The sequence below is a fragment of the Chrysemys picta genome, chromosome 7 (assembly GCF_011386835.1).
Source record: "Chrysemys picta bellii isolate R12L10 chromosome 7, ASM1138683v2, whole genome shotgun sequence".
NCBI lineage: Eukaryota > Metazoa > Chordata > Testudines > Emydidae > Chrysemys > Chrysemys picta.
Genome location: NC_088797.1, coordinates 84,306,400 through 84,331,760, shown reverse-complemented (window position 1 = coordinate 84,331,760; position 25,361 = coordinate 84,306,400). Strand labels below are relative to the sequence as shown.

Sequence of the window (25,361 nt, the reverse complement as noted above, 5' to 3'; positions counted from 1 at the left end):
TTACTTTTTTTCATGTTACCAAGCACTATAGTTCATAGTCTTAGTGTTTAACATCATCTAGTCTGATCTCCTGTATATCGCAGGCTACCACCTCCCCCCAGCATCCGCAAATTAACCCAACAACTGAAATTAGACCAAAGTATTACAACCCAGAGGAGACTAGACTATTATGTGCCACAGGCAGTGACTAGAAGGGACTGAGGTGCACCAATACCTGAGGCCCTTGCAATGGCAGGTCAGTGTTTTAAGTGAGATATTGCCCAGCAAGTGACCTGCACCCACATGCTTCAGAGGACTGTGAAAAAACCCCAAGTTTCCTGCCAGTCTGATCTGGGGGACACTTCCTGACCTCACATATAGTGATCAGTTAGATCTTGAATGTGTGAGCAAGAACTAGCAACCCAAGCGCCAGAGATAGAATGCTCAGGGTACATCTACACTACAGGGGGGAGTCGATTTAAGATACGCAAATTCAGCTACGTGAATAGCGTAGCTGAATTCGACGTATCGCAGCCGACTTACCCCGCTGTGAGGACGGCGGCAAAATCGACTTCTGCGGCTTTCTGTCGGTGGCGCTTACTCCCACCTCCGCTGGTGGAGTAAGAGCGCCGATTCGGGGATCGATTGTCGCGTCCCAACGGGACGCGATAAATCGATCCCCGAGAGGTCGATTTCTACCCGCCGATTCAGGCGGGTAGTGTAGACCTAGCCTCAGTGTTACCTCAGAGCCCTGGCTCTCTCTATCCAATATCCCCTCTCCATCCGTGGCCATCCCTGATGCAGAGGGAGGAGATTTCCCCCCCCCCCCTCGCCCCCTTTCTGTGTGTGTGTGTGCACACAGGTGTAAGTAAATCAGCATTGGGATGGATGGGATGTGTAATCAGCGTTCGGAGGGGAGGTGCCCATAAGAGGATCTCTTCCTAAAGAAATGACCCTCATTATTAAAACACTTAAGAAATATTTATTTCACAGCAAGTAATATTATCTAGTCTTGCATAGTTAGCTATTCATTTGAAATTAATCAGTTTTGTATTAAGCAAATTGAAAAAACTCATTGGTTTTCACTTGCATTTAACTTGTATATTTCTCTGAAAACCTGCTGTTATTCTTTATGCTATTCCAGTAACATCTTCTGTAGGGTTTGAAGGGATATTACAATGTAACTTAGATGCCAGTTGCAATCAATATTCAAAAATTTATTTCCCAGCTAGAGCTAAAAGGCGTAACACGAAATATACTTTATTCAAATGAAAGTTGCATAATCTGGTTTCTGTCTTCTAATATGGTATTTCACTACTGTAATATTCTCATGGAACATGAATGTATGAATAAAGAGTTTTGTCAATTACATTTTAGGGGTTTGCTTCCCTCAGTAAGACTGATAAATGAGAAAATTGTTCTGCTTTCTGTGGCTGACCTCCCTCTTCTAAATTTAGAACATGATGCCACCAGATGACTTCAGATGTCCTGATTCTTCAAAGCAGATCTGGACTGTGAATGAAGTATTTATTCAGAAATTGCTGACTTGTCCATCTGGAAGGCTTCCTGTGGAGATAGCTGAGTAAGAACAAATTAAATTGTTGAGAAAAATATCTTTGAAAACTAAACTAAATTATAATACATACACACAGTTATGAAAGTTTTTCACAAAGAATGTTTTAATTATTGTCTTTGCTGTACACATCAGAGCTTTATTCTTGACTATGCTGCTTTTAATGCAATGTGGACTCAAGGTAGGGATTATGAGCTATTAGTGGGGTAAGGTGTGCGTAGGGACTCGGGTAGGAGAAAAGGAGCCTCTATGGGTTGTCTAGATTGGGAAAAGTGGTTGAGGTTAGGTAACCTTGACCTTTTCCCTTGTTTACATCAGGGTCCTCAAACTTCATTGCACTGCGACCCCTTCTGACAACAAAAATTACTACACGACCCCAGGAGTGGGGACCAAAGCCTGAGCCTGCCCGAGCGCCACCGCCGGGGTGGGGGTGGGGCAAAGCCGGAGTCCCACTGCCCTAGGCAGGGGGAAAAAAAGAACTCCAAGGGCTTCAGCCCCAGGCAGGGGGCCTGCAACCTGAGCCCCACCATCCGAGGCTGAAGCCCTTAGGCTTCAGCTTCGGCCCCAGGTGGAGTGGCTCATACTTCAGCCCCAGGCCCCAACAAGTCTAAACCAGCCCGGGTGACCCCATTAAAATGGGGTCACTACCCACTTTGGGGTCCTGACCCTCAGTTTGAGAACTGCTGGGTTTAGATCCATGTTAACTCCTTTTAACTCAGTACAGCTGGTCGAGATCTACTGGTTGAGTGATCACTTTTAATCACTTTTTATACAGACCTTTAAAGAACAGTAAAGTATAGGGAATTTGACATCAGGACAGATGACTTGAGTGGGAGTATTGACAGAACATTGGTCATCAAAGTAATGGCCTCAGGAACATAGGTGGAGAACAGGTCAGGCTTTAGAGGGAGAGTGAATTGAGAATCTCAAAGGGAAGGAATAGAAGGGTGAAGGCCATGTGCCACCAGCTACCTCCATATATAATGTGAAACTATGTGTTTGTAAGTGTTTTGTGAATTTCAATTTTGCTGCCATTCATAACTAATAAATGAGTTGGGACAAAAGAAATTCATCTATAAATGCAGCCTATAATACAAAGTACTCTTCTGTTGTCATAATCAGATTAGAGTGTCAAGCGGTGTTCGTTGTCTGGGTCTGCAATGTACTCTCGCACTTGATTCAGAAGTGAGAACGTCTCAAAACGTAGCAGCCCCTGACTTTTGAATGAGGATCCTACAGGGGCTGCTCCTGGTGGGACAAAGCAAGTGAGAAACCTGCCCCTTTGGCAGTTCTAAAGAGTCAGACCTCTCAGCTAGAATACAGATTTATTTATTTATTTATTTTTTTTAAAGATGAGCTTCCCTGGGTTTCAGGATATTTCCCTGTTCCCTGGTAGGCCAGGTTGACCGTGGTTATTTCTGAGTGTAGATGGCCCTTCCTTACTGGACTGAAATTCCTGTAGTTGCAGTGTAAAATAAAGAGAGATCCAAGCAACTGAAATATTATTATTTCCTCAAGCTTATTAATGCAGAGTTCTGTAGATTTATTAGATATGTGCAGTATATTCTGTAGCTATTCGTTGCATGAGTTTCTCAGTTTTAACATTTTTTTTTTTTTTTGTGAATACTAGCTATTCATTGATGTTCAGTGACTTTTTTAGCTCTCTGAAGAAATTCATACTTTGTAAATTAGCAAAAATGTTTATATTCACAAACTTCACATCTAACGGTATGCATCTAGGAATAGGTTGTGAATGAATTTTCTCTTCACGCATTCACTTTGCTAGTCTGAAAGGTTTTTATATAATATGTAATAAAATAATAGGCGACTTGTAAGAGGGGATCTTGTACCACTAATTAATGTGTGTTTTGGTTGTGGATAAAGCCAGGGCCCATTATCAGTTTTCATAGATCAGATGTCTAATAGCACTGGTAAAAAGATATTTATTAGCATTTAAAGTCCACGAAAGAAGCTACCTAAAAAGCACTATATAAAAGTGATTGCCTGAATCAGTTCAAGTGTCAGAATATTTTCCTGTAGAAAAGTACCAACTTTATACAAGTTTATTTTTCTTTGAGAAACATTCAGAACTTGGGGTCTGCTGTTTCAGTTCCTATACACAAAGCTGTCCAATGAAAATTGTTTTGTTTTGACTATCTCAAGTTAGCATTTTGTCTTATCCAATTTCATTCACTGATATTGCAGATAGGCATGATTAGATATTATGTGAAGTGTCATTAGGGTATAAATAACAATTTATAGTAAACACAAACTTTCATTTGATATGTAAATCTAATTTTTCTTATACATATGTTTTTTAGTGAAATAGATGGAACATTTTCTTCAGCTGGCTGCCTAAATGGGAGTTTTTTAGCTGTCAGGTGAGTGGGTAATCTTGTAAATTTCAGATTTCAAGATAGTTTATTGAAGCAGAAATAAAAATGTCTGGGGCAGGGAGGGTGAGGTGTGGAGAGGAAGTGAATGCAAAATTCTTACAGCCTTTTTTTTTCTTTCCCCTTCAGCAATGATGATCACTATAGAACTAGTGCTCGATTCTCGGGGGTTGATATGAACGCTGCTAGACTACTATTTCACAAACTTATAAGTCCTGACCATCCTCGTATATCACAACAGGTTTGTCCTGCAAATCTTCCTTAGATGTAGTTATACGGATTCATAAATTCTGTAGTGTTACACCTTGGTCTGGTTCTTTAGTATAAAAATGTAATATCTATAAACCAGTTCTAAGTTAATGAGGAGTTTGTAAAAACATTTTGTAGTGGCAGCAGTAAACAACACAGTACATTTTCTGTGTCTAAATATCTGATTTTAATTCCATACTTTTTCTATTTTAATGCTGTAATATGTACATAGATAATAGAACATTATAATGTGTATAATAATCTAGGTCTGTTTTTTCTAAATTAATATAGTTTGTGTTAAGCATTGTATATTTTCTGCACTCTAAACTTCAGCTTTCCACAAAGCACACTTTGAAGTGTTTAACTATGAAGCTTTTGCTATGGAATAGTTACTCCTGTTTTTATCTAAGGTAAACATTGGTACATGAAGCGAATAGCTTCACTATTGTGCTTACGCACATCCATGCAGTAAAACTATTTTCAAATTATTGTACTGCACTGCACACCTGCTCATGTCATATTAGGATCAAGCCCTTTCGTTAACTTTGTGTTTTATATTTTCAGATGTTTGCTTATTCATTTTTTGTTTTAAAATAAACTGAGTTTACGTCTATGCAATGTTGTAGGTTGCAGCTAGTTTGGAGAAGAACCTTATTCCTAAATTGACTACTTCCTTACCTGATGTTGAAGCCCTAAGGCTGTATCTCACTCTACCAGAATGCCCACTGATGAGTGATGTGAACAATTTTACAACATTAGCTATTCCTTTTGGAACAGCTGTTGTAAATCTAGAAAAAGCTCCACTGAAAGTACTTGGTAAGAATTTTTTTTTTTAAATCTTCTGTGTTGAAATTCTCTCTAGCTGAAAATTGGTAGTATGTGGAAATTGCAGAAATGAATTCATAGGATCTGCAAAAATTTCTCTATATATAATTCTGTAGAATCCCTCAAAGAAAAAGTTAGGAATCTAGTTCTTTCTCTTCTCTATTACTCAGTCACCAAGAGGTATGTTCCTAACTAGGTAGGAAAGTGTATATCTTCCTTAATATCTGCGTGAGCTACTTGCCAATCCATAAAATGGATCAGTTATCACTGTCTTCAGTCTGATTCCTTTTGAGAGTGAGAATCTCTGTAGTTCATGGATTTCTTTTAAAGGATTTAGAGGGTTTTCGTGTTTCCTTTTAGACTGAGTAATTAGTGTTTACATTTTCTATGTCCTCTTCATACTCACGATTATCAGTAAAATTTAAATCTGCATAATCAGGTGTGTTTTCACTCATCTTCACTCTTCAAAGAATGTGTGTGTGGGGGGGGGAGGCAGTTTGTTTTTCCAAGAAATCATATGCCTTCCCTCTCTTGTAGATAGTTGCTGTCGTGCTGGAAGAGTCATAGCTCACCTCTCTTGCCAAACAGCATCCCGTAGTCAGTTTCCAGGATTGCTAAAGAACAGACAGAAATCTTTGATTTACTTTGACAAAGCATTTTACCGTTTTCTTCAATAGGTCTCACCAGTGCTGCATAGAGGGATATTGCTTCCCTATTCTGAGCCAGGATATCTGTTCATGTACAGCCTAAAACCACTCTAGCTTTCTTACCCTGTGTGACAATGCGGTTCTGGCGGAACCCAACTGAGAGTGCCAACTCAGGACAAATTGCTCAAATAGGGCAGTTACAGCCCAAGGCTGGGGTTCTTTCCACCTCTAAGGCAAACCAAACCAGCCAGACTAAGAGGACTTCAGTCTCACCCCACTGGCTAACCGCAAGTCTCACAAGCAATCTCCTTAGACACTCCAGTTTCCCAGTATTACCACCAGTACCACTCATTATGGGGACAAATGGTTATGAAAACCAATACCCCAGTAAAAGAAAAAGGTTCTCCTGATCCCAAAGGACCAAGCCCCAGACCCAGGTCAATATACAAATCAGATCTTACCCACAAATCACGCTGTTGCCAATCCTTTAGAATCTAAAATCTAAAGGTTTATTCATAAAAGGAAAAAGATAGAGATGAGAGTTAGAATTGGTTAAATGGAATCAATTACATACAGTAATGGCAAAGTTCTTGGTTCAGGCTTGCAGCAGCGATGGAATAAACTGCAGGTTCAAATCAAGTCTCTGGAATACATCCCCCGCTGGGATGGGTCCTCAGTCCTTTGTTCAAAGCTTCAGCTTGTAGCAAAGTTCCTCCAGAGGTATGAAGCAGGATTGAAGACAAGATGGAGATGAGGCATCAGCCTTATATAGTCTTTTCCAGGTGTAAGAACACCTCTTTGTTCTTACTGTGGAAAATTACAGCAACATGGAGTCTGGAGTCACATGGGCCAGTCCCTGCATACTTTGCTGAGTTACAAGGCGTATCTGCCTTCTCTCAATGGGTCCATTGTATAGCTGATGGTCCTTAATGGGCCATCAAGCAGGCTAGGCAGAGCTAACACCAGTTTGTCTGGGATGTCACCCAGCAGCATAGCATAAGTTTGAAATACAGACAGTATAGAGCCAATATTCATAACTTCAACTACAAAAGTGATACACACATATAGACAGCATAATCATAACCAGTAAACCATAACCTTGTCTTAGACACCCCATTTGACCCCCTTTATACAAGATCTGGGTGCCACTACAGGACCTTGGTTGCAACAATGATCTATATGGTCCCAGATTATATCAATAACGTCACACCCTGTTCCATTATAATTTCATATCCTGTTAGCTGTCTTTATTGCCTCAAGATCCTTTTCCTTTTAGACAGTACAGCTTTCACTATGTCTTCCCATAGCTGTTTGACATGTTTTCCCCCACAGATTTTCTGGCTTTAATTTATATTTGAATTATATCATATTTTATTTCCTCTGTTTATAACAAAACTGATTCCGTTAGAGTGTATTGTAATTAGGTAACTGTTTTATTGTGCAGAGTTAATTTATAATGAAGGAATGTTCAAATTTAAAGACTTAACTAAGTGTTGTGCTAGGAACAGGTTGTTACTTCAAAGGTTTGCTGCACGCCCATCATGTTACAACCATTTCCGTAGAAGGAGGCAGTACTTTAGGGATAGCTCTACAGCTCCTCTCCCCTGACATTTTTCTGTCTCCATACACATCTGCATACTGACAAACATGCAGCTCTTTTGGAATCCCCTCTGTCTGCCTATTCAATATGCTTACCTTGCTGCCTCTTTATCTCCTTTCAAAGCTGCCCCAGTGCAATAGATACTAGCATCCATATTTGCCACTAACTTCTATTTTTTTCCAAAATTCCTGGATTTAAAAAACCCCCCAGAACATTTCAGCATAATGTCCCTATTTTTAAGCCAACTATCTGTAATTTCTTCTTTAAGTGATAGCACGTGTCCGTTCCACTGTAGATATGTGCATGTCTTGTAAACAGATGTCAGAGATTTTTTTCCCCACAGCAGTACCTGTTGGGGTGGCTTGAGCCCCCTCTGTCACCACATGCCACTGCATGCTGGTATAAGAGGGCGGAACCCCCTCGACTCCTCTCAGTTCCTTCTGACTGCCTGTGACGGTTGTTGGAGCGATCTTGGTTTGGTTAACTCAAGTGCCTTCCCTCTCTCATAGATAGTTGCAGTTATTGTTAGTTCTTAGATTTTTGTTTTCTTAGATAAATTAATGTTATGATTCAGGGGGTTTTTGGTGTCCTTTTGGACTGTTTGTCCTTTTTTTAGTACTGAGCTCAGTACTGGAAAGATGCCTTGCTCACCAGGGTGTAAGTCCTGTGGGACTTGTTTTTTGTTCAAAGCTGATGCTGGTTAGTGATTTCCCCATCTAACCTGGTTTAAGTGCATAGGTGAGACACGTTAGTGACAGGTGTCACATTTGCAAGGGCTTCAAATCCTGGTCAAAGAAGGACCAAAAGCAGCAAGGCGTAAGTGCTTGCTTATGAAAGCAGCACTGAGACTCCCCTTTGAAGGAGAGCACCCCAAATACTTCAGTGTCAGTACGGAGTGCTCCATCAAAAATATCTTAGGCTTCTCGATCACGATCACCGGTGCCAAAGAAGAGACGCAGATCTTCTTCAGGCTCAGTGTCTCGCCCATCAACCTTGGTACCAAGGCAAGACAGAGGCAAGAACTCTGCTGAGTGTGTGGCAGAGAGAGCTGCTAAAAGGGTTTTGTTGCCTCCTGAGCTGGTGCCAGGTCTGTCGGGGCTGTCCCTTGAGAGACAGTTGAGAAACTGAGAGGGATATGCAGCTGCAAGGGACTTGCTCAGCCTCTCAGTACTAGTTTCACCAGCTCTCTGCCCCCCAGCTGCGGCCCTGGGGCCGAAGGAGCTGTCATCTTTCTTTCCCTGCCCCCCCCCCCACCCCCCTGCTGTCCCCTGCCCCACAGCTCTGGGGCTGGAGAAGCTGTCAGCCCCCACCATAACCAGCAAGGCTTGAGGTGGGATCCAGGGACCACGTTTGTTATTGCCCAAGGTGCGCTATTGCAAAGGGCATTATAGCGGGGTCTACTGTACCAGCGTGTAGTGGCGTGTGTCAACAGAGCATGCTTAGGTCACCCCAATGGGTAATACTGAGGGGGGGAAATCTCCAACATCTGTGCAGGAGGCATGAGCCTACACACCTTGAAGAATAACAGCTACGAAAAGGTAGATAACCATTTCCAATTCTAAACAGTTTTCCTACACTAGTTCATTTCAGTAGAGATGAAAATTATGTTCCTATTTCTCCACCCTAATCTCTTTATAGCTTTCAATCTCTGGGAGGTATAATTTTTAGGAAGAAGGGCAGTATAACACTGAAAGATGTGATTATAAGTGTTACATGTATATGTTCACTCTTTATTGACAGAAAACTGGTGGTCTATACTTGAACCTCCATTGTTCCTCAAGATAGTGGAGCTGTACAAGGATGTTGTGGTCCACCTCCTGAAATTATACAAGATTGGTATCCCCAATTCTGAAAGAAGAATCTTTACCAGTTTTCTACACACTTCTCTCAAAGTTCTGGAAATTTTACATAGGGTATGTCCTGAGCTATTTTAAGCGGATTGTTGTTTCCAAATTGCTTATTTTGTTAACTGTTATGCAGTGTTAATTAAATCCCTTTTTATTTTGTAATCAGTGAAGGAATGAAAGTGCTCTGATTTAGAATTCTTCTATGGATTGACACTATATAGTTTTCTTGTTAGCAATGCCTTCTGGATGTCTAAATCAGTGGAATACTAAATTTTAGTTTGGCAAGCATGTGGATGCTCTCATTGGGTAGGACAGTTATAAGTTTTCATGGAAACGCAAATTGAATGGAGTAATTATATTTAAGAGAATACAGTAAAATACATTAGAAGACTCAAACTTTAATTTACCATAATAAAATTGAGACTATAAATTGATGTGCAGTTATTTTAAGCCTGCAGCTTAAAAAAAAAAAAGACAGCGTTGCTGAGAGAATTATGATTACTCCCTCCTATTCCCAGTTTATTTAAATGGAGTATTAGCATTGAAACTTAATCTTTAGTGACAGTGAAGTTCTGAATGTTGACAAAAATGGTTTTCATAATTTGGAACCTTTATTTTGTTCACATTGCATGCCTGTGTAATTGCATTGTCTTATTAGCTATCATAGTCTTTCTTTCCCCCTTTCTTTAGTTCACTACTCTGTCATTACTCTGTCATTGCATTTTGTCTTTATATGCTCTTTGGGGCAAGGAGTGTGTGTGTGCGTGTGTGTGTGTGTGCGTGCAACATCTACCGTATTCAGGCCTCTATCTTGTTTGGGCCATTTGTGCACTATGTATATTTAATAACAATTTAAAAAAATAAAATCCTAGAATATCAGGGTTGGAAGGGACCTCAGGAGGTCATCTAGTCCAACCCCTGCTCAAAGCAGGACCAATCCCCAGACAGATTTTTGCCCCAGATCCCTAAATGGCCCCCTCAAACTGACAACCCTGGGTTTAGCAGGCCAATGCTCAAACCACTGAGCTATATCATGAAATATTATGGGGCGTCCGTGCCTGAGATTTGATGTGGAGAGCCAGTTGAATCCTTAATTTCAAATATTATTAGCGGAGAGACCTACTTTTGAGGTGTGCCTGTACACTGCACCAAAGCCTGGAAACTTTCCAAAAAAGTTGAGACTCTTGGGGGCAGTTTAGGCTTTGTCTCTAGCTGTGGGACATTCCAGGCCAAGTTATATATGGAAACAGGACTCTTGCCCATCCTTGATTCTTTACAGCTGCCAAAGCAGCAAGTTTGAACTTCTCTGGTCTCTGGACTTTCAATTCATCTGCCTCTTTTTGGTTTTCATCTTCCTGTTTTAGGCTGCTTTTAGTTTAATAGTTAATTGAACAGTGATTAATGTTTTACATAAATCCTTAGGCAGATAAATGTTTTTCTTCCTTAGAAACTGTCCTCCTGACTCACCCAGTTGAGTTAATTTTCTGTGGTATTGACAGTACTTTGGAATAAGACTACATTTAAGGACCACCCTTCTTGTGGGGACAAGATGTCCATTACAGATCCCCCATAGGTAAAGCCTTTGTTGCTTGCTGAAGGATATTTACCCAGCAGAAGTTCCATGTATGATGTTCACTGTCCAGGCCTGCAGGAGCTGTGAATCTTTGTTGAAGTCCATGATAGTACAATTCTTAAAGCTTTCAGAGTAAATGGAGAGTTGGAACTATCTCTAGGTCTTCTAAGTTCCGATCTTGGGGTGAATCTAAGTCCAGTTATAAGAGGGTCTGAGAAGCCAAAGGTAGCATTGGGCTCAGCACCAAAACATGTTTTCTCGGAATCAAGAGTGAGAAAAGGAGATTGCAAAGTCCCACTTTTTTTCCCCTTGAGAGTAGCAGTTCCAGGAAAATTGGCACCAATTGGTGGAACTGTAAGATGCTGAAGTAGAGGTTCCTGCTCTTGGTGCGCCTAGTTCAGAGGGAAAAGTCTTTATTCCCAGTTCAGAAGGCTAAGTCTCCTCTCCTGGTACCAAGTAAAAGCTAATCTTCTCCAGTGAAGCTACCTTTCCTAGTTTGGTCTTTGTTCTCGAGGGAGGACATGGAGGACTATATTTACTCTTTCCCATTATAGGCTTCATAGTCTGTTCAGCTGAGTAGAAGCCCATCACCAAACACTCCCCATTTATGTCAGATCTGAGGGTTTCTGGAGTCTGCTTTGTTGCCATGTGAGATGGAGTTGGGGTCCTTGGTTTCCTGCTTCTCAAATTAGACCTCCTTTCTGAGAGAGATGACCGCGTTGCTTAGTGGATAGAGTGCTGGACTTGGGGAAACCTGGGTTCTATTCTTGCCTTTCCCACTGGCCTGCTGGATGATATTGGGCAAGTCATATCACCTCTCTGTGCTTCAGTTTTCCCATCTGTAAAATTGTGAAGTGCTTTGAGATTTACTGGTGAAAAGTGTTATGTAAAAGCAAGGTGGTATTATTTGTTATGGAGTGAGGTAGCACAGGAGTGGAGATGACTTTCTAATGTTTTTCCATCATATGCACCTGAAAGGTCAACCTTGAAACCTGTTGAGGTATCTGTCTTTCCTGTTCCATGGTTGGTTAATGAATAATATATATAATGTCCATAAGGAAGATGAAATACATGGAAGATGTTATGAAAGACATCTGTGTCTCCACCAGAAGATTTTAAACTCTTCCAAGACCTTTTCTCCAGAGTAGCAGGGTTTTGAGCTTCCACTACTCATGGAAATTGTAGATTGGTTTGACATGCTGGCACAGTCAGCCAGTGACTGTGCAAATTTATAAGTTCCTGGCATAATTGATTGGGACTTTATTATTGACACCATACTCCTAAATTCTTGGAAGGCAGACCTATTGTACCAGGCTTCCCCTCAATAATTTGACCCCCCCCACACACTTAAACTGATCATCTTATGTTTGGGAAAGCAGTTCTGCAGTCATTGTTGAATTACTCTTGTCAAACTCACTTCTTTAGAGAGAGCTCAATGCTTGTCAATCTCCCAATGACAGCAACAATATTCAAAGAAGAAAAATAAGTTGCTTACCTGTAATTGGATTTCTTTGAGTAAATGGTCAGTGCACAGTACAGGGCTTACTCTCCATTGCCACCACGCCTCCTTTTATAACATTACCTAAAATATTCTGTAGCTTCAAGTGGAAGTCTTCACAGCCCCCAGTAGCCAAAGTTTTGCAGAGGTTGGGAGGTATGTTTGGAGAGTGTGTGTTCTTATAAACTACTAAAACTTCAATTAAGGTGAATAAACATTTTTTTTCTTTTGCTGCCTTCATAAACCCTTGGATCTGATCAGATCTCCATCTTCCCTTCTCAGATGTTCAGTGACCTTTAATCAGCACAGTGTTGCATCCCTTATGAGAACCATTGTACTCTGAGACCCCCAGAGTACATCTAGTTTTGGAGATCTTTACATCTTCAGTTCATGTTTTTTGGTGTTATATTACTGTTCTCTGTGAAAGAAGTGCAATGGTAGTTTTTACTGCTGCACTGCCCCTTGTTGCTTCACAGGAAATTCCAGATTTCATAGAGCAGACTCTGTGCAGGGCATTAATTGGAATGGCAGACTAATGTTCAAAAAGACAGCCTGATTGAAATCTTTACAGCTGTGCTGTCTGTTTTGATTTCCATAATAGGAATATTACGAACACATGCCCTTAGTGGTTGCTTTAGATCTCTTCTAAAGTTATCTGCCTGTCCTTCTACTAATGACAGGTTTCAGAGTAGCAGCCGTGTTAGTCTGTATCCGCAAAAAGAAGAACAGGAGTACTTGTGGCACCTTAGAGACTAACAAATTTATTAGAGCATAAGCTTTCGTGGACTACAGCCCACTTCTTCGGATGCATAGTCCATTCTATATGCATCTGAAGAAGTGGGCTGTAGTCCACGAAAGCTTATGCTCTAATAAATTTGTTAGTCTCTAAGGTGCCACAAGTACTCCTGTTCTTCGTTTTGTCCTTCTACTGTATTACAGTGGTTTCATCTTTGGGACACAGAAAATGAAAGGAGGGGCAATAGAAGTTGGCCTTTTTAAAGCAATGATATGAATTCCTGAAGTATTTTCAACTTCTACATTCATGTCTTTCTAATCTTTGGCTGGGTATATGTGTGGGGGCGTGGTCCTAGCTATACTGTAAGTAAAATCATGTTTTTGTAACATATTATCATCCTCTTATCTGTACTTCAGTCTTCCTAGATTACAGTAAATTTATATTGTATCTACATAGCAATTTCCCTCCTCCTCCATAAGACAGCCACACAGCAGCCAGGTGGGCATCCACACCTAGTATGCTGCTAAACTGTGTTTGTATCAATAAATTCTGGAAAAATCTGGGTACCTATCCAATACTGGCTTAGTAGGGGATTAAGTACCAGGAGGAAATATACCCTACACAGGAGCAAGTAGGGCAGTATACTATGGGATGTCCTGTTGACCAAAATCTGGAAGGAAGAAGTATCAGGCATTCTGGTTACACAGCCAGGTTTGGAGGATCCTGCCTGGAAGGCAAAATAACAACAATGTTTGCTTTTTAGGAAGAAAACCATGTACCACCATGTATGACTAACAAGGGAGACTCCTAGTTAACCATAAGCATAGGTAGCTAAGCTTATGTGTTGATAAACGCTGTTCAAAGCAATTGTCATTAATCGGTTACAAACTAGGTTAAAAATTGCACTTTAGTCAGGGCCTTTAAACAAACAAAAAATAGTACTTGAATAGAGAGTTTTCTTCATCCACCACTCTTTCCTCTATCCTTGGACTTTTAAATGAGCAAATATGAGATGACGACCCAGAATGTGGTTTCTGGTGGATCTCACAAGGCTTCATTCACTCTTAAGTCTGCAGTAATTTAAAAATGACAGCACTGTACAGTATGTAACTATATTTTGCAGCTATCGCTGTTCCATTTTTCTTGCAATTTCATGGGATTTCTGAATAATCTACATTTCAACCTCCCGTACGTCCTTTCTTCTGTTCTTGTGGGCATTGGACACCTTTAATGTTTACTCTGTTGGGAAGGAAAACCACTTTCCTAGTTTTTGTTTGGTAAGGTATCCAAGTTCAGTTAGACTGATATAGCTTAAATTGTTTGTTTTTTAAAAAGACTTTTTATGTTTAAACATTAGAGACTAAGCAAACTTTTAGTAGCAAGTAATAATAATGAAAAATAAAAATAACGAAAAGTAAACAATCACACTTTTCTTCAGGTAAATGAGCGAGGAGGACAAATTATACAGTATGACAAATTTTACATTCATGAAATACAAGACTTGATAGACATCAGAAATGACTACATCAACTGGATCCAGCAGCAGGCATATGGAATGGTGAGTTTCCTGTTCCTTTGTGTTCCCTTTTAAACTATGACTGTAGCTTCCCTCTAGTCTTTGGGTATCTCTTGTTCTTTGTAAAATGCCTTCAAAAATCATGGTGGCTGAATGGTGATTGTGTTAATAAGGTATAAAATTGAACAACCTTAATTTTATATTAATGAAATTTTTAGTATAAAAAGAGCCCTTATTGGTCTAGTGCTTTATCTGCCCCAGGGCTTTCAAAGTCAGCTACACAAGCAATTGTTCAAACACCTCTCAAAAGGTAGTTGTTAATGAAAAACCAACATAGTATTTTGAATGGAGTTCCACAGGGATCTGCACTAGGCCTGATACTATTCAACATTTTCATTAATATATCTCTACCCCGATATAACACAAATTCGGATATAACGTGGTAAAGCAGTGCTCCGGGGGAGAGAGGGGGGCTGCGCACTCCGGCGGATCAAAGCAAGTTCGATATAACGCAGTTTCACCTATAACGTAGTAAGCTTTTTTGGCTTCCGAGGACAGCGTTATATCGGGGTAGAGGTGTAAACTGTAAGTAAATATAAAATCATTGCTGATTTAAAACTTGTGGATGCCACAAAGATTGATGGAGTGGTAAATAATAACGAAGGCAGGGCAGTCACACGAGTGATCTGGATCACTTGGTAAAATGGACATATTCAAACAAACAAAATGTGCTTTAATAGTCAAAGACAAAGTCATCTTGAAACAAAGAATACAGACCATACCTACAGAATAGGGAACTGAATCCTGGAAAGCAGTGACTCTAAAAATGATTAAGGGGCCATAGTGGACAACCAACTGAACATGAGCTCCCAGTGCAACACTGTGTCAAAAAGGGTTAATGCAGTCCTTGGATGTGTAAACAGGAGGGGAGTGGTGAGGAATATGCAGATGACTTGACCTCTGTATACAGCATTGGGGAGGCAGACCTCTAGTTCAGGTATCCGTATTTTTAAGCATAATATTGCAAAATTAGAGAGAGTACATAAAAACCATAAAAATTATTTGAGGCCTGGGAAAAAATTCCTTGCGGTTAAGACTTAATGAACTCAAAAGGTTTAGACAATCGGAGAGAATAGTGAGAGGTGACTCGATTATAGTGTATAAGTACCTTCACAAAGACAAAATACTAGATACAGATCCTTTAACCTAGTGGGGAAAGACAGCAAGAGCCATTGTATGTAAGTTAAAGCCAGACAAATTCAAATTAGAAATAAGGCACAGATCATGAAGGCGATTAACTTTTGGAACAAACTACCAAGGGAAGTGATATATTCTTCATCATTTGAAGCCTTCAAAATTGGATGTCTTTCTGGATGAACTGCTTTAGTCCAACACAAATGATTGGGCTCATTATAGGGGTAACTGAGTGAAAGTCTGTGGCTTGTGCTATGCCAGAGGTCAGACTGGATGATCTATCTGTCCTTTCTGGTCTTAAAAATCTATGAACTTATTAAAACCTTCCCTTACAGGTATATGTTTTTTTTTTTTTTATTATTTGACTGTCGAACCTATAACTGTAAGTCTGAGTTCTTCTCTTGTTAAAACTTTGGGGCATGACTGTTTTGCTCGGTTCCTTGGTGAAGTTTGAAAAAAATGCCAGTTGAAGCTCTGAGAAATACCACATTTTTGTCCATCACAAATCACTTTTTTGTATAACCTGCTTGAGGTGAAGATGTGTTCCAAGGAAGTGAATTTTGTTCTTACTTGACATATTGAGCCAGTAAGTGAGGGGGACATATCTTTTATTTTTTGCTTATGGAAAATCCTAACAGTCTGTTCATTTTGTTCCCACTTTGATTCTTTGGAGCATGGTCCAAATTAAAACAATTCTTTAGCACTGAGCTTCATACCAAAGAAATCCTTGATGGCCCTTTTCAATGGGAGTAATTATTCTGTCAGCACTTCTAATGTGGCTCTTATTCACTTAGTGCTATTTTCAGCATATGCATTGATGGTAGGGAGTTCCCCAGGATACAAGGCCTAACGGAGTGGGGTCCCAGTTTATGGCTATGGCTCCTACGCACTACAGTAATACAAATAATAACCGGGGCTTTTTTTAGCTGACTGTCCTAAGTCTGGCTTATTGATGGATGGACTGAATCCATTTCAGGTCATCCTTCCTGACTATTCTTTCATTCCTGTGTCATTCTTTTAAGGTACTTTGAGGGAGAAGTTTCAGTACTGACACCTGGTAAATTATTTCTCTTACTGGTAGCTGAAGATCTTCAATGGTGAAGAAGGAAATACAGTAAAGATTTCCCCCAGAGTAAAGATTTCTTCAGAAGTTGATTAAATCTCTTCTCCTTTCTATACAATCTCAACTTTTTGGGACCTGTTTTGTATTTATCAGAAGAGAATGTTCCTATCTTAGTCTCTTCACCCAATATGTGTATCTGTATTCTAGATCTCATTGCAGGTGCATTTTTTCACCCTTTTATCCAATTCAGATGAAACTTCTTCATTGGTAGATATGTTCTTTATTTTTGGCTCTACAGAGGTTTCCTGATCCAACTTTTGTTAGCCTCAGCATAGTAGGATTGTCATGCTTTTGTGATGGCTTGCTTGTTAGGTTTATGGGATTGATATTTTTTGCCGCTATTGCTTTCATTGGTTTCTGGGCTCAAATGCTCTATGAAAAGTTGAAAACCCTTGTTAGGTACTCTGTAGGCACATTCATTGTTGAGATTTTGAATATGAATTTCAGTGGAGAGGGGAACCATCATGTGTCATGATTGCTTTTGGGTGGGGAGAGGGAGGATTGTCAGTTGGTCCATAACACGATGGACATCATCTTTGTCATTTTTCTTTCCCTAAATTTTAGAGGACCTGATTCTAGAGGTTTCAAGAGGATTTTTTTTTTTTTTTTTTTTTTTTTTTTTGGCACTGAGTCATTTGCCATGAGGTATTCTGTTGAGCTACATACCTGGCAAGCTCTGGCAGATCAATTCAGTCACTTACTGGATGAACTTTAACACAGACCTTTATCTGGAAGCACTTTCTCTCTAGTCAGTATTCTAGCTCTGGGATCTACTTTTATTAATCAGCTAACTCTGGGAATAAAACTTTTTATATGTACAGTGGCTTGTTTGCTTCAGTTCTTCTTAGCTAAAATCTGATTGTAATATTCTTTTGTTAGACTTTAATTGAAAGTTTTAGTGGTCTTCCAGAATTCATTAGTACAGTTGTTTTTCACTTTTTTCTAGCGATGGAAGTGTTTTTTGTCTTCTTAAAAATACCTTCTGGTGGTTCACTTGAGACCAAATGAAATGTTCTCTGAACACTAATAGCATATCGTATCATAGCTTCTATTTGGGAAACGCCACTTGTCAACTCCTTGGGCTCTGTTCCAAGTCACTGGAAGAACTTTGCCAATGCCAGCCTTCAACCATGAGATAGACATGAGTTGGAAAAAGACCATTACAGTCTAATAATAAAATACTAATATAACAAGTTGTTTTAAAAGCAGTTAAGATTTTGTTTGAAGGACATTACTGTAGTCTGAGTGATTAGGGGAAAAAACACACAGCTCCACAAATGTGCACTTTCACATGCATTCTATTTGGAGAACTTCTAGTGTTTCAGAGACGGTAAGGGGTGTGTGTGTGTGTGTGTGTTAAATAAACACCTTTGTAGTTATCATTTTGGCCATTAACTTTTATAAGTGAGGGATTCAGATATCCTGGTTCCTTGAGATTTTTCTTTATAGTACTGATTTTTTTTTAAACTTCTTGGTGCTATTTAAATTTATTTTCTATTTTCTACCCTTGGGAAATCTGTCTTAGCGTTCAACAGAGGATGACAGGGAAACATGCAGGAAAGAGCGAATTTAAGTGTTCCAGCAACATATGCCTCTATCACTAAATTCCCCTCCAAGACCATCCAAAAAGTTGCACATTCTCTCTTAATCTTTGTGTACAATAAAGTAGTTACAGATTATGGAAACAAATGAGCATTTATCTAAACTCATGCTCTAAGTGGCTTTTGCACCTTGAAAATCAAAATATGTACTAACGCTTTGTTACATTTAACATATAATATGGTATAACAACTTGAGAAAAGGGAAGAAGCAAAAAGCTTGCTTTTTACATAAAGACTCTTAGTGAGTAAGTAAGCATTATATGTAGAATGCCAGGATTTTAAAAATTGATAATATTACTGTTAATATAACATTTATAATACATTTCCCATAACTTAACATTTATTATTTTAGTGCCGTCCATCCAAGAAAACTTTACTGGAGCACCGCATTTTAAAGACCCTAGATATAGTAATTAAAAGTATCTGGTTATAGTCTGTAGATTAATTCTAAATGCAAAAATTTTATGTTTTTATTTGCTTCTCTAATAATTCAGTTTTTAAAAATACTGTAGTTAAATATTTTTGCTGGTTCAGAGAAGAATAATTAATGCAGACACTAATGCTGCTTTTTACTCTTAATTATTGCTACCTTTGTGCATTGCTGTCATAGGACATCAACCATGGATTAACTGAGGTAAGATTGGTTGTAATCTGGCTTCCTTTTCAGAGTGTAAGGAAATCAGAAATTTTGATTAAGCTCTAGTTCTGTCAAGGATTAATTTCAGAGTATTAGATGTAAGTAAGACTTTAAAATTCGTGTGAGTATAGTCAGAAAAATAGCTGCACAATTTTCTGAAGACATGATAAGTAATCGGGTTAGATATAGAAGTCATTGATGGAGTACAACTATAAGGCCTTGTGTACACTTCACAGTTTTGTTGGCAAAAGGCAGATTTTGCCAACAAAACAGTGGAGGTGCACATACTACAATGCTACTTTTCGCAACAAAACTCTCCCCTGTTTTGCCAACAAAATAAAATCACCTTGACGAGAAGCATAAAGCTTTTTGCAACAAAGTTAGAGCGACAAAACATCAGTGTAGTCACTGTGTTCCTTACATCGCTGTAACTGGCCTCCAGGAGGTATCCCACAATGCGCACCGTGACCGCTCTGCTCACTGTTTTGAATTCCACTGCCTCTCTCCAGCTACACAGGCATGCACCCGTCCCCTTTCAAAGCCCTGGGAAGTATTGAAATTCTTCAGCGTGGAGAGCTCACATAGCTACAGCCCAGCTGAGCATGGCAGCTTCAGCAGCAAACTCACTCCTGTCTGGACGACAGTGGAGGGGGCGGGATCATCTTCATCTGTTGGGAGAGGAGGCTGGGGGAGTACTCTGAGGGAATCATAGAATCAAAACGTTAACTCTGAATCCTGCTCTTCTGGGCACTAGGAACGCAGCAGGCAGGGCAGGCTGCTGCTTATGGCGGCGGGGGGCAGAGGGAAGGGGGAAGAGACTTAGGGAGGCACGGTCTGATATCGAGGGTGTCCCCCCTCCCCCTGCCTCAGGATTCATTGCTTCTAGCTGCTGTCTGAACTTAGAGACAGCATGCTGACACATTCACTCTCCCCCCCCCACACACACACACACACTCTCCCTCTCATATACACACTCGTCCTCTCACACACTCTCCCAACACACACCCTGTCTCTCTCTCACCCCCCACACACATTTCAGTTGAAGAGCAGCTGGCAATCTAGTAGAATGCTCCTGGAACGATGAGATTGAGAAACCTGCATAATTTGATGCTGTACCTGCCCCATGAAGCATTGCAAACCCTTCCCAAAGCTACCCACTGTGCACTGCTCTCTGTCGATGCAAGAGCTGCTATTGTGGATGCACTCTGCCGACAGAAGGAGCATAGTGTGGACGTGCAACAGCGGTTTAATTGAAACGGTATGTCGGCATAACTTGCATTGACAAAACTCTGTAGTGTAGACAAGGCCTAAAAAACTTTTAAAACTGTAAGCAATGCAAGCTCAAACTAGGATCTGTAACCAAAACGCTTTCTAACCTCATACCTATATCAATAATAAAGATTTAGAAATGATCTAACTGTTTTGTTGATGAAACATAAGAGAATTCAAAAATCCACTCTTTCCCACAACAATATTGGCCCTGCACTGACAAGTAAAATCTTTTGTCAATAAAGCAGATATATTGAATGAGAGAGAACCATTTTTACAATCCCATTTTTTTCTGACTATAACCACGCTTTTTAAGTACCATATGATAACTGTGCACTAATATTTTACTTTTTTTTTTCTAGCTAACAGAAAATCCAGTTACAATTTGCACATACCCTTTCGTGTTTGATGCACAGGCAAAAACTACGCTCTTGCAAACAGATGCTGTCTTACAAATGCAGGTAAAATGGTATTTCACTCTTTTTAAACATCAGTTTTTTTAAAATATCCAAAAAGGACTAAAATCTATTAAGTATTTTGAGATCAATTTTTTTTTCTTCCTACTTTTCTACAAGTAATTTGCATGATATACATTTGGGGTAGTTTACTTTTCTCCCCCTTTTTAATGTTTTGAACCTGGTTGAAATTGTATTGTTTGGTAATCTGTGTAAATTGTTGTTATATATATATATATTTTTTGGTAGTAATTTCTCTCCTTTCAGTAGCTAGGTGGCACTTTACCAGCCAACTGATTGCTTATCTCAAACTGTAATAGGTATGGTCTTACCTACATCTGCAATGCAATGGGAGAGAGTCAAGGCTTGGAAATTGTTTTAAATGTATTTTTTGTGGAAAGGTGGGACTGAATTTCTTAATCTGGAAAAATTGTTGCAATATGGAGATTTCATTTGAGCATCATTGGTTTTTTCCCCTATTTGCTACCATCAAATTACATATTTGCTATTTTTAGTTATTTCAGTTTTGCATTAATCTGGGTAAAGCTAATTCATAAATATAATGGTTTGTAAAATGTACCCTATATTGTGTCCTTTTATTTCTAAGCATGAGTTATGTTCACCTAACCGTGTCATTTATGCATTGGAAGTCCACGTTTCTTATTTGTTGTCTTTGTTTCTATCTGAGCAACACTGAAACATGTGTGATGTGATGAACAATTGTTCAGCAATTGGTATTCTGTATAATACATACCTGCAGAGCTGTTGTAAAGGAGTCATGAATTATGAAAATCACATGTATAAAGGGGAAAGAGTGAGTGAAGGAAAAATAAAAGCAAGTGACTGAAATAATAGTTCCAAACACTCTGACTACTTGAACTGCTCCCCGTCCTCCACATGCCCATTTTCATATTGCCTGTTTACAGTGATAAGAGCCTGTGTTTTGAAGCTGAAGATAGACGGGAAAGAGGCACTGTGCTTGTATGATATGCACTCCTGCTGAAAAATACTAATTCCTGTAATCACAATAAGTTGTTAAATACAATTTTAAATCTGTTTTCAAAGTTTGTATTCACCACTGATGCTCAAAAATCAGCAATTGTTACGTGAACAGAAAAATAAATGAAAATTCAATGAAAATGTTCATTCTATGCCTGTGCCCATTTACAGAGTAGATTGTTAATGATCTCTTTTAGTAGATATTTGGCAAGCTTTAAAGAACTCTGTGCCATAATTAGACTACTCATGACAGTATTTTGTTTAATATGATCTTTCATGTTAAGGAGGAGAAGGAAAGCAAGTGAAAAGATAGTTAGACCGTGGAAGAAAATACAACTCAAATGATACAAAACAACTATAAGAAAAATATGAACAAATTTTACTCTGTGAAACCACTTCTTAATGCTCATTTATGCCAGATTAATATTTACCTCCTCGACCTCTATTTGCCAGTTGTTTTCAATAGACCTTCGATGGGTTGTAGTGTGTGTTTAGCTTTGTTTCTGTTATACAAAAGTTTTTAATTGTTAAAAACAGTAATTTAAGACTTATGGAACTGTTGAACAGCACTGTTAAATTTGTTGGTGCTAGTAGAAAGCATATTTGCTGAGGTTAGAGGGATGTAAAGTATGTTAAATCTAAAATTGTAGCTCCCAGGTATGTTTGCTAAATAAATACATTGATAGAAGCTCTTAAATGTTGGCTTTTTCATGCACGCAATGTTAGTTATTACTATAACTAAGGCTTTTACTTGGTTTTCCCCAGATGGCTGTTGACCAGGCTCACAGACAGAATTTCTCATCTATTTTTCTCCCTGTATTTGAATCTGTCAATCCTTGTCTAATATTAGTGGTGCGCAGAGACAATATTGTAGGAGATGCTATGGAAGTCCTAAGGAAAACGAAGAATGTAGATTACAAGAAACCACTCAAGGTATAGCCAGTTTATACTGCTTAAATTCCCTTAATCTAACATTAAATCAGATCATAATTTTTATTTTAGTATCTGTTATACCTTAACAAATTCAGTATATTTTTAGATTAAATGTAATTTGTTTTGTATTTCTTTTTTATATTCTGTGCTAACTGAAGTGCCCATTTCAGGTTATTTTTGTAGGGGAAGAAGCTGTTGATGCAGGAGGTGTTCGCAAAGAATTTTTCTTGCTCATCATGAGAGAGTTACTTGATCCCAAATATGGAATGTTTAGGTACTATGAAGAGTCCAGGCTCATCTGGTTCTCTGACAAGGTATGCTTTACTCTCCAGTGAATGAATCCTCTTTTGACTCATCGTGGACTGCACTAGGTTTCTAAGGAAATATTTCTAGAGAAGCTGAATAAAATGGCCACAGAGGAGATTCACTCCTTTCACCATTGGATTAAAATTCCCCCCTTCATCACATATTCTGCTAAGATTCTGCCATTCCCCACTAATTCTCCCACAATCCTGACAAGTATAACAACCAAAAATGCCAGGAAATGTATGGTGGTACAAATAGCTGAAACTCCATAAAGCAGGATAGAAGAGAAAAGTAGGTAACATCATGTCTGACCGCTTCCTTTCCCTTATGTAGCCATGTCTACGGAGCTTATCTAGACAGTGAAGTCAAGAGACCTGGCTTCTGTTCCTGCTCTGTTATTAACTAAGTGTGTGAGCAAGTCACGAAAGCCCAAATTTTCAAGTGTTCACCAGTTTGTTGCCTCCGTTTTTGGATATACAAGTTGATATCCAGTCACACCACAATAAAACATTAGCGTACCTTGTCTTTTGATAGTGGGTCTAGAGAGGTCAATAATGGACATGATATAAATTTTCCACTTAAAAATATAATCTGTGACCCTAATTTTCAAAGGATTGAGTAATCAAATTTTAGTCCATTAAAAGCACTGTTATATTGCAATACTTAAACACATTTGACACTGCAAGAACTCCCCAGAAGCTCAAAAAGTGCTGAGTGAAACAAACACATTCTTTGAGTGCTTGCTCATGTTGATTCCATTCTAGGTGTGTGTGCGCCCACGCGCACAGTTGTTGAAGACTTTTGCCTTAGCAGTATCCGTAGGGCTGGCTGTGGCGCCCCCTTGAGTGCCGTCCTCATGCATTGGTATATTAGGCACTGCTGGCCCTATGCGCTCTCAGTTTCTTCTTACCGTCCATGGTGGTTAGTCAGAGCGCCTTTCTCTTGCTTCGCAAGTGGCCAGTGTTTTTTTCCTACTCCTTGAACCTTGTGTTCCAACTGTAAATAATTTGTTTATAGTAGATTAGTTTAGCAAGTAGCTGTTAAGTACTGTCATTAGTCAGTTAGGATCCCAGTGTGGACTTTGACCCAGGCAGGGCATGCCCCAGTCTCTGGGTTTTAAGCCCTGCTCTGACTGCAACAGGCCTATGCCTGTTAGTGACCCACTTGGTAGCTGTTTGAAGTGACTGGGGAAATCCCACGTTAAAGAAGTGTCGCAGCTGTAAGAACTGCCATCCCAGGACACAGAAAAAATGCGACATTCACTTGAGGGCCCTCCTCATGGAAGCTGCTCTTTGCCCAGCCTCTGAGTCGGCCTGGCTGGACACAATGCCCAGCACTTCGGCCTTGGTGCATAGCGCACTGCTGGCATCGGACTCTTCCTGGCATTGATCCCCTTTGCCGGTGCCCAAGAAGAAAACGAAGAAGAGGGACCTGACACTGAGCAAGTCGGATCGAGGGGCATTGCACAAAGGACCCTACTTGGGTTGCCCACCTATGCCGAAGCCGCAAGGGGGCACACCCTCAAGTGGACCTACTACCCCCCTAAGGGATCCGCCACCAACTCCAGGGAGCGATAGAAGACCCAGGCTGATTGGTGCAGTCAACGCACTCTCAGCTCCCGGTGCCCAAAGAGCAACAGACTCTCCCACCACAGCTGGCACTGCGTGCAGCGATGCATCTGGTGAAGGCTCCCTACGAAGGCAAACCAGCTGTGAAGGCCTCCCAAAAGGTGAATGAGTGCCACCGGTCTCCAGAGCCAAGGCAGAGCCCTTTGTCGCTGCATCCTTGGTCTCCGTGTCAGCCCATGTCACTGGTTCGCCGTTGCAGGTCACCGGCACCGTGCTCATGGGCTCCATCCTCGCGCCGGGCCTCACCCAGAGGGAGGCACTGGTTGCCTTACAGTTGGCATGGGTCATCTTCGCGCCAACGGTTACTGTCACCAAGACCTAGAGGACGCTCCCCAACACAGTGCCACTCCCCCTACTCCCGGCATTGGTCTGACCATTCGAGACACCAGTCACCCCCAGAGATGGTGAGCCGCCATATTCAGGCATCGATGGTCGTGCCCTGCTCACCGGAGGAGGATTTCTCTGGCATGGAGAGGGAGTTTAGCCCCTCACTGAGACTGCACCATCATGACTGGGCTCCGGAAGTTGCATACACCACAGCGATGCTGACCTGCCAGTGCAGTGGCCTTACTGGAACACTTTGGGTATGCCGGTTATGCTGATGCCCCCATCTCACCAGTCCTTGGTCACTGTATTGGACAAACCCCAATTGGCACCGGGTTTGGTTCAGGAAGCGCCGGTGGGCGCTGTGGTGGAGGGACAGATGCCCACCTTGATACCCCCTTCCCCTGTGGAGAATGATGCCCCGGGCCCTCCCCCAGTGGTTCAGTCGTCTTCGTC

The 25,361-nt window shown here is 40.3% G+C and overlaps 1 protein-coding gene across 17 annotated transcripts in view; it reads left to right on the top strand.

Moving 5' to 3' along the window:
• The window catches only part of HERC4 (HECT and RLD domain containing E3 ubiquitin protein ligase 4), a 109,849-nt gene that overhangs the window by 30,738 nt on the left and 53,750 nt on the right, over positions 1–25,361 (top strand). For 9 of the 17 annotated variants that reach the window (XR_010589485.1, XR_010589486.1, XR_010589487.1 and 6 more), the window contains exons 11-20: positions 1,437–1,561; positions 3,874–3,933; positions 4,075–4,186; positions 4,821–5,010; positions 9,007–9,179; positions 14,359–14,478; positions 18,965–18,988; positions 20,623–20,721; positions 22,480–22,647; positions 22,818–22,961. Coding sequence is in view for 12 of the 17 variants with exons in the window: in XM_065553465.1 (XP_065409537.1) it covers positions 1,437–1,561; positions 3,874–3,933; positions 4,075–4,186; positions 4,821–5,010; positions 9,007–9,179; positions 14,359–14,478; positions 18,965–18,988; positions 20,623–20,721; positions 22,480–22,647; positions 22,818–22,961 (1,215 nt within the window). In the remaining 5 variants the exon portion in view is untranslated. The remainder of the gene's footprint in view (positions 1–1,436; positions 1,562–3,873; positions 3,934–4,074; positions 4,187–4,820; positions 5,011–9,006; positions 9,180–14,358; positions 14,479–18,964; positions 18,989–20,622; positions 20,722–22,479; positions 22,648–22,817; positions 22,962–25,361) is intronic. The other 8 variants (XR_010589489.1, XR_010589488.1, XM_065553466.1 and 5 more) reach the window with 1 other exon arrangement.